The 8,719-nt window shown below is 58.1% G+C and overlaps 2 protein-coding genes across 2 annotated transcripts in view; one reads left to right on the top strand and one right to left on the bottom strand.

Annotated features, from left to right (window-relative positions):
* ZBTB17 (zinc finger and BTB domain containing 17) overlaps window positions 1-3,599 on the bottom strand; it is a 6,323-nt gene extending 2,724 nt beyond the window's left edge. The window contains exons 1-6 of the mRNA XM_007459325.1: window positions 3,395-3,599; window positions 2,338-2,526; window positions 1,558-1,698; window positions 1,101-1,220; window positions 263-501; window positions 41-183 (exon numbers count right to left, since the gene is read on the bottom strand). Of these exons, the coding sequence (XP_007459387.1) occupies window positions 41-183; window positions 263-501; window positions 1,101-1,220; window positions 1,558-1,698; window positions 2,338-2,526; window positions 3,395-3,599 (1,037 nt within the window). The remainder of the gene's footprint in view (window positions 1-40; window positions 184-262; window positions 502-1,100; window positions 1,221-1,557; window positions 1,699-2,337; window positions 2,527-3,394) is intronic.
* A 4,309-nt stretch (window positions 3,600-7,908) lies between these two features.
* The window catches only part of SRARP (steroid receptor associated and regulated protein), a 31,505-nt gene continuing 30,694 nt past the window's right edge, over window positions 7,909-8,719 (top strand). The window contains exon 1 of the mRNA XM_007459324.1: window positions 7,909-8,039. Coding sequence (XP_007459386.1) covers window positions 7,909-8,039 — 131 coding nt within the window. The remainder of the gene's footprint in view (window positions 8,040-8,719) is intronic.

Genomic DNA, 8,719 nt, shown 5'->3' with positions numbered 1-8,719 from the left:
GGGTGGGGGGGAAGGCATGGGGGGCGGCCGCTGGGCCTACCTGTGGGTCTTCTCATGGGCCTTGCAGGCGGCCGGGTCGGAGAAGGCCTTGCTACACTCCCGGCACGAGAAGGGCTTCTCGCCCGTGTGGATACGGATGTGCCGCTTGAAGTTGCCCGTGTGCGTGAACTCCTTCCCACAGTCCTGCGGGCGCAGGGGGCGGGGTGTCAGGGGCGACGCTGGGCGGGGGGCCGGGGCGGGGCCGCCACCGCCCACGGCGCACCTCGCACTTGTGGATGACGGAGCCGTAGGCCTTGGACTCCGTGCGGTCGCCGTAGGTGCCCGAGCGCAGGCCCCGCGCCTCCGCGCCGAGCTCCTGGCCCGAGTCCGTGCTGGCCGACTCCTCGCTCTCCTCGGGGGCCTCGCCCTTTTCCAGCGGCGGACCCTCTTCCTTGACCACCGCGGGCACGGCGCCCTCCTCCTCTCGTTCCTCTCCCTTCCTGGCTGGCTCCACCTCCATTTCTGCCACAAGAGGGGCAGACGCTGAGGAAGCCGACCTGGCAACTGGCCAAGTGAGGCCTGGGCACGGCTCATCTCTGCACACACCCCCTCTCTGCGTGGGCGCCTCGCAGGGGCAGGGCAATGTCTAGAGGCCGCAGATAAATGGTCCCCAGCACCGCCAGGGCAAGCCCAGGGGAGACCAATGACCGGGGACAGTTGCCGCTTGGAGGATGCAGATGGGCCTCAGTCCACCGGGGACCCCATATTTGGCGACACAGGTGGGAAGGGTGCTTGTCAGCCAACAAGCACTGGGGGCGGGGGCTGGGGTGGGTGCGATGGGCGGCCAAGTTCCGCCACGGTGCTCAGCCCAGGGAAAAACAGCAGGGCCAGTACTGCGACAAGGACACTTCTGTGCTAAAGGGAAGCATGGCCAGGGTGTACAACCAAGAAACTGACGTCAAAATTCAAGAATGAGGAAAGATGTCGGCCCAAAAGCTGATGTGAGAGAGTGACTCACAGAAGGGAGGAAGAGAGCTGGCGGAAGGGGGGGGTAGGGGGTGTGTGACGTGTGAGTGGGGGATGCCTGCGTGAGGGCGGGCGCCCCAGCTGGCGGAGGGTACCTTGCTCTGAGCTCTCTGACAAGGCAGCCTCGGCCTCAGCAGCAGCCATGCCACTCGTGGGGTCCGGCTTGAGCTCCACAGGCTCCCGGGGGGCATCGGCCTTCTCCGTCTGCTCTGCACCTGGGGTAGGGGTGTGGGGGCATCCGGAGCTGGACTGGCACCCTCTGTCCAGGGGCCGGTCGGCTCTCCTGGACCAGACCCCTGGAAGCGGCTGTGGCCCCAGGGGTCGGGGGAGCACATCAAAGCTCGGGCTGCTTGAGCCTCTGCTCTGGCTTTAACAGATGCCCCAGAAAAAATAACCGGTGGTTTTGGGTAACCTAAGCTCAAGGGATGCAGTTGCCTGTGCCTCCCCCCCTCCCTCCCCCAGGAGACTCCTGAGAAAGCTGCTCACTGCGCTGGAGCCCACGCTGCTGGCAGGTGATGGACAGTCAGCCAGGTCCTCAGCATCACAACTCACCGCTAGCCGCGCTCTCAGCCTGGCCGCCTCGCTCCTCTTTGGGCTCCCTGCCCAGGCCCGCGGGTGGACTGCTTCTGGCCAGGTCCAGCTCGCTCAGTGTAGTGGCAGCCATCTTCTCTTCTTTGGCTCTCTTGTCCCCCACTGGAGATGGAATAGGACAGACCTGCCATTTCCCATCAAGTGTCCACCGCTTGGCAGGGTGAGGTAGCCCAGAGCTTGCCAGCCCTTCCAAACCTCCCTGGGGATACATCTAAGTAGCGGTTTGTTGGTTTGCTCATTCAACAGATTATTCATAGGCACCGACATCACACCAGGCTGCCGCTGGGCCTGGGGTACAACAGTCATGGTTGCTGCTCCCACAGGGCTTGCAGACTGGTCGGGGAGACAAGTCGTCACACGTGAAATGACGCTGATCAGAGATGGGTGCTTACAAGGAGAGGAGCGTGGTTCTCTGAAAGTGTGCCACGAGGCATGTGGCCCACACTGGGCCGCAGGGGGCCTTCCTGAGGCACTAGGGGGAGCAGGAGGAAGGGTGTGGGAGAGGAGACCTGCCGGAAGAGGGCAGTCCTGTGCAAAGGCCTTGAGCCAGGCATGGCTGCCAGTGCCCTCAGGCAGGGAGGGCAGACAGGGCCCCTCTGAGAGGCGTTCTCAGACTTTGCTGTGGCTGCTCCCCACGAGCTCCTCACAACACAGGCGAGGCTAGAGAGGTGACACACAGAGGCAGGGGCAGAGCTCCCATCAAAAGCCACCTGCTCAGGAACAGCCTGCCAAGAATCTTACCTTCCAAGGCCGAGGCCTCCATACTCTCCCCAGGGCTGGCAGCCGGCTCAGCCAGTGACTTGAGGGCATGGCAGGCCGTGATGATGTCCTGCATCTGCAGGAAGCTGGCCACAGCCAGCACATCGTCCACGTTCTCAGAGCTCAGGCTCAGCTTGGCCGTGTACATAAACTCCAGCACCTGCCCCAGGCCTGCCAAGGACACAGACAGCCATCACGGACCCACCTCGAGGCCTGGCACCAGCAGCCTGTCCAGCTGCTCCACTCCATGGCAGGATCCAGGGATTTGTGAAAAGCAGAGGGGCGGTGGCAGCCCACTGTCTCCCCATCTCCCGGGCCAGTGGAGAGGCGGGCAACCTGGGGATTCTCAACCCAGACAACAGCCTCCAAAAAGCAGCACATCCATAGAGGGCGGAGGGTGTGAGTGCCCACCCTGAACACTCTCTGCCCATCCACTGCATTTCACCACCAGAGGACAGAGTCTCTCACCACTGGCTTTCATCAGGGCTCTGCCACAAACTCTCTACCTGACCTCCAGGCCAGTCACCTGACCTCTCTGGGCCTCAGTTTCCGCATGTGTAAAATGGGGGAATGAAGTTGCCCGAACTTCTGGCAGCACGGCATGTCATTCTGGGTTGGGAACCTGAACCTAGGACCAGTTAGTTCCTTCCTCAATCCCAGGACCTTCCTGACACCCCTCCCGATCCCAACCCTTGCCGTTCCCATCAAGGTGAGCACTGGGGTAGGGGGTTGAGGACTGACTCAGCAATGGAAAGGGACCAGGGCTCAGAGCCCCCCTGCTCTCTGTCCCTCCTGACGAGCTTGTCCTGTGTTCACTCCGGAGCTTATCATGAGCCCTTCCTGCCACCTCTCCCCTTACCACCCCACTCCCAGTCAAAAGAGGCCCCACAAATGTGGTAAGAACTTGGTACCCACGCACTCATGGCCGAGTCTTGTGTGGGAGGTCTGGCGCACCCCACAGCTGGAAGGTGCTGCTCAAAGGAGGGCCTCGCGTGGCACGGGGCCCGCCACAAGCTCGGCCCTGGACCCAGTGGGGTACCTGCCGCGTTACTGATGTCCAGGTGCACCACATCCTTCTGGTCCACGAAGAGCATCTTGAAGTACTCGCTGCAGGCCGCCAGCACTGCTTTATGAGCCTTAAAGTCAACACCATCCACCACAAAAGTGCAGTCACACAAAAGCCCCAGTTGCCGCTGCTGGTTCAGCTGCTCCAAGACATGCTGGCTGTGCTGGGGAAAATCCATGGCTGGGGAAAGCCACAGAGCCCTCGAGTTAGCACGAGGGAGGACACCAACCAGCCCTAACAGCAATCCCAGCACTCCCAGGTGAGAAGCAGGGGGATGGGCGGGAGGGTGAAACCAAATCCACAAAGGGCAGGTGCCTCTGCAGGCCCAGACCGATCAGGGGCTGGCTTCAAGATTCCTGTGCTAACTGGTCAGGAAAGTTCCAAAACCCAAAAAGCATGGAGGGACCAACACAAAACAGCCACCTTTGTGCCTTGCCAGGTAATGACATAAAATCAAAAACCAAGCACACACAAAACACTGATTACTGTCAGCATTTCAAAAAAAAACAAAAGACACGGTCGCTTAACTTTATTACAAAAAGAATGCATGACATAATCTTAGACTTTCTCGACTGGATAGATCTGGCTTCATGAAAACCTTTCTATTTTGTTCTTATTTTTCTCCGTTTGTCACGTACAGGTGAAATATGCGCTTGGGAAGGCAGACGTTTCATCATCCAGCATTTCAGGAACCAGCCCCTCTCCCGCTGCATACACAGGGGTCTGTGCAGGTTCCCTTGTCCTCGGCAAAGCCTGGCCCTCGGGGATGAGGATCCATCTCTCTCCCTGACTTCCCCAACCTCTGATTCATGGGCTCAGGGAACTACACAAGAGCTGGTGAGTCTTCTGCATCCAGAAACCTCTCTAGGCTGTCCCTCGAGAAAGAATGAACTCTGATCCTGAGCCCAGGAGTTGCTGGCCTGGCTGCAGTTTCTCTGTCAAAGGCCTCACTTGCTGCCTGGAAATTCCACAACTGTCTCAAGTAAAAATGCTCACAAAAACTCCATGGCCTGGTGCCAAATCATCCTGAACTGCACAAGCCAGGCCTAAGTTAAGTATCTAAAACGGCTCTCCCCTCCCCCTCAACACCACACCAGAGTCCGTCTCAGGATCGGCATTTTCTAGGGAAAAGAAGCAGACTCTCCTTTCAAGAAAGAACCAATTTCTAAGTAAACGTCAGTGCCCACTCCTGGAACCACATTACATAGATCCAACCGGGCTGGGCTGTCACACCTTGGCCTGGAATCTGATAAGTGGCAGTGGTTTCTCTTCCAGTTCTTCTAGAACCTTTCCTCTGAGGCCTGGGTCTGCTCAGAGCTGCCCCAGGTGGTTTCTGGGCAGGTGAGCATGACCCTGGGAGGCTCTCGGCCTCCAGGTTTCAACAGCCACTCACTGGCTCTGGCTGTTCCCCTGTTATATCAGCCTCTCGAGGCTGAGTCACCACGCTGCAGCTCTGGAGCTGCAGTGACCATGTATGGCTGTCTGGCTGTGATGAGACATAACGAAAGCCACGCCCCCGCCCACGGAGCTTAGCCAGCACAGATCGGCTTTGAAGGATGCAAAGCCCACCCACCCCTGGTGTATGGAAACTTTTCACAAGTGGAAGGGTGTATTTGCTGAACTGGGAGAAGTCACCGAGTAGGTGGGTAGGGCTCCATCAAGTAAGGGGGGACAGGCAGTGGCAACAGGCCGTGTGCCATGCGGTGCCAGCCCCTGAGTCATGAGTTCAGAGTTGCTGCTGCTGGAGACTTGAAAATACCCTTTGTCTCCCTCCAACGTCCCCAGGACTGTCCCAGCCTCCACACACAAGCTCCCAGCCAGAGGCACAGTTTCTTGGACCACTCAGATCATAAGTGGCTGAGGCTCAAGCTCTTGTATAAGCAGGGGAGAGCCGGAAGCCCGCCCTGGAGGCAAGAGGTCAGGCGCAAGGCGGCTGGGCCCTCTGCGTCTGCTGAACAACCTGCTCGGTTACAAACCAGCCGGCACAGCACGGAGCTGCCGGAGCAAAGGCTGCTACTGACCAGGACACCCCATAAAGGCATCCTCCTCTAGGTCTTCAGTCCCTAGAAAAAGCAAGTTCTCATTCGTGACCTCAAGGGGTACAAGGGAGAAGTTCGGCTGTTCTGTTCCTGAGCAGGTCAAAGCTAAAACAGAGAAGTTTTGGAGGACATGGAAAAGAACCAGTGTACAGCCTGTAGGGTTAAACAGGCAGGCTGGGCACTTAGGCCTAGGACCTAAAGGGGGTACACACAGGCAAGGTGTAAATGGAACCAAAGGCAGGTGGCAAGGAGAGGCCTGGGCCAAACCGACCTGAGCTGTCTTCTCTCTGCTGTGGAAAAAGCCACGTGAGCAGACAAACGTGTGCACGTGTGCATGGGCAGCCCCTGAGCTCCCATCACCAGTTAACCCTCTTTGTCCTCAGGTGAAATACCCCCCAAGTGCAGAAAGAGAGGGACCACCAGGGCCCACAGGTGCCTTCTCAATCAGCTGCAGAATAATCCCCTTCAGAACTTTCCAATCAGATCCAAACTCTTCCCTCCTGGCAATGGGCCTGGCTCCCTCACCTTCACCAGGAGCCAACCCAAGAACTGAACGCGCGCGCACACACACGCACGCGCGCACACACGCACGCACACACACGCGCGCGCACACACGCACACACACGCGCACGCGCGCACACACACACACACACACACACACACACACACACCCACACACACCACACACACACACCCCGCCAGGTAAAGAGTTGTTCCCAGGCCCCTGGGCTGGAGCCTGTGGAGAACAGAACCCTCCAGCCAGAAAGCGATCTGACTTGCTGAGAAGATAAACATGAGAAAAGACTCCTGGCCAACAGGGTGGAAGGGACCTACCAGCTCCAAGGTCAGGTGGTTACTGGCCTTGCCTGGGACCAAGGCCGAGAGGAGCCCTGGTGGGGGAGGGGGACAACACGTTGGGACGGGGCGCACTCACTTCCAGAGGCCTTCGGAGAAGGCTGATACAGGTCCCTGCGAGAGGGTGGGGGGTGGCCCAGCACCCCAGCCCCTCCCCGCCCCACACACGGGGGAGCAGCCGCGCCATGAGTAATGTTTTCCACCCAAAGCTAACTGCAGTGTTCTGATGCGAGATGCCCGCCCAGAAGTGGGCTCCTCCCCAAATGTGGGTGTCAGGAGAACACCAGAGGCTTCTGGAATCCCTCTGAAGCCTCCAAAGCTGTTCCAACAAGAGAAACAGTCCTCAAAGAGCATCTGTTCTGACAAAATCAAAGAAAGAAATGGACAAGAGAGAAAACACACGAGGATAAAAGGGAAGGAGGAAGCAGGGAAGGATGGGGGAAGTAGGGGGAGGAACTAGAAGGAAGGAAAAAGGGAAAAAAGGCCATCCCCACAGAAAAACAGCGCTAAAACATGCACTCACAAGCCCCGTCTTGTGACCGGCACCCCCAGGGGCTGTGAGGGCCCTTGGGGGGCTTGCTGAGTGCTAAATGGTGTCACTTGTCAGCAGCACCGTGGATTTTATAATCGCACAGCCCCCAGGGGCAGTGGAGCTCAGAGGCCCCAGGCTGTCGTCCGGTGCTCACCCACTCACCTCCCCCAGCTGCCTGCCTGCTACAAAGCTCCAACAGCCCCTCTCTTCTCCCCAAGACGGTGCGGTGAGCCGGTGAGGGGCCAGCCGGCTTGGTCCTCCCCTCAGAGGGGCTGAGCTAGCAGCAGGCCGTGCCCCACCTCCAAACCTAGGTGAACTGTTGTTATAGAATGAGCATGCAGTCCTCTGACTGTCTCCTGTCTCCTCTTTTACACTCTACAATGAAAGGAACCCACCAGGACCTGGCCAAGCTTAGAGGGGACCAGGAAAAGAGATGAGCGCGTGGGGCAGGATGCACCTGCCTGGGCCACACAGAGGGACATGGGGGCCCCAGGGGCGGGCGGCGATGTGGGAGCCGCGTCCCGAGTGCACGCAAGGAGGGGGCGTTGTCTGAGGAGACCTGAACACAGTAACAAGATCAGCAGCCAGCCCACTGCTCATTACCCGCGGCGGGGATCGAGTGCGGCTCTGCTGGCCCACCCGCGGTGTGCGGTGCCCTCCGCTAAGCACTAGAGTGGGGTCCCCTCCTCCTCGTTTCATCTTGCTTCACGGGTGCTACGTGTGGGCCTTAGTTAAAGCTGCTTCTAAGAAAGACCCCCAAAACATAGCACAACAGAAAACTCACACAGAACTAGACCGCAGAGCCCATCGAGCCCAAAGCCTTCGTGTTTCCGACCAACTCCGGCCTGCGAGCGGGCACCTTCCATGACACTGCCGTCTGCTCGGTCCATATCCCTGATTGACGGGGCAGACCTCGGTGTCAGAGGTGGGACGCTCCCCTGAGGACAAGCAGCCTAGCTGGACACAAGCCCTGGCCAGCCGCACAAGGAATTCATTTGGGAACGAAAACGTGAAGGACCTGGGGAAGCCCTGCAGTGTGGATGCAAACAGGCAACCTGGACATGGATGTGCGGGCACCGTGGACGCAGTCTCTGAGGACGGCCGCCAACAATCCCTCCCATCTGACCACACCTGCCGTGAGACTCCAGCTGAACCTGGGTGGCCCTGGGATGACTCTGACCAACAGGATGCAGTGACTCTGTGCCAGTTCCAGGCCTGGCCCGTAAGAGGTCTGGAAGATTCTGCTTTGCTTTCTTGGAACCCGGCCACCCCACTGCAGGGATGGCCGGGCGCTCCTGTTGTGGGGAGAGGACACATGGAGGGGCCCTGGAGGAGACACCAACGGGCATGGGCCCCCTAAAGAAGAGCTGAGATGCCCAGCTGACAGCACCAGGGCTCCAGCCCAGCCACCGGCTGAATGCTGGCACACGAGTGACCTCAACACCTTGTAGAACAAAAACAACTGCCCAGTCGACCCACAAAATGGGGAGAAATAATAAACTGCTGATGGTTAAAGACACTAAGTTTCGAGGTGGTTTGCTTACAGCAAGAGATAACTGATACAGATGGTAAAACTGTAAAGAAAAGGGGATGATTAACAAAATATTTCAGGGTAACAATTCTCTCTGGATGGGAGGAAGAGCAATTAGGGTCTTCTGAGATACTGGGAGTGCTCTATTTCTTTATTTGGATACACCTAGATTTATTATTTAAATACGTGCATTTCATACAGGAACATTTTTCAAAATTTAACAAAATTTGTAATAAGAAAAAAGTGAGGTAAAAGTGCCACACTCAATCCGTGCAGAGATGGGATGTTTCCAACCATGTTCCCAGATGCTCTGGCCAGGGCTGCCCTGAGGAGGGGAAAGA

The sequence above is a fragment of the Lipotes vexillifer genome, unplaced genomic scaffold (genome assembly GCF_000442215.2).
Source record: "Lipotes vexillifer unplaced genomic scaffold, Lipotes_vexillifer_v1.1 scaffold496, whole genome shotgun sequence".
Lineage (NCBI taxonomy): Eukaryota > Metazoa > Chordata > Mammalia > Artiodactyla > Lipotidae > Lipotes > Lipotes vexillifer.
Note: the sequence above shows the minus strand (reverse complement) of the source record. Positions and strands in the feature narration are given on the sequence as shown.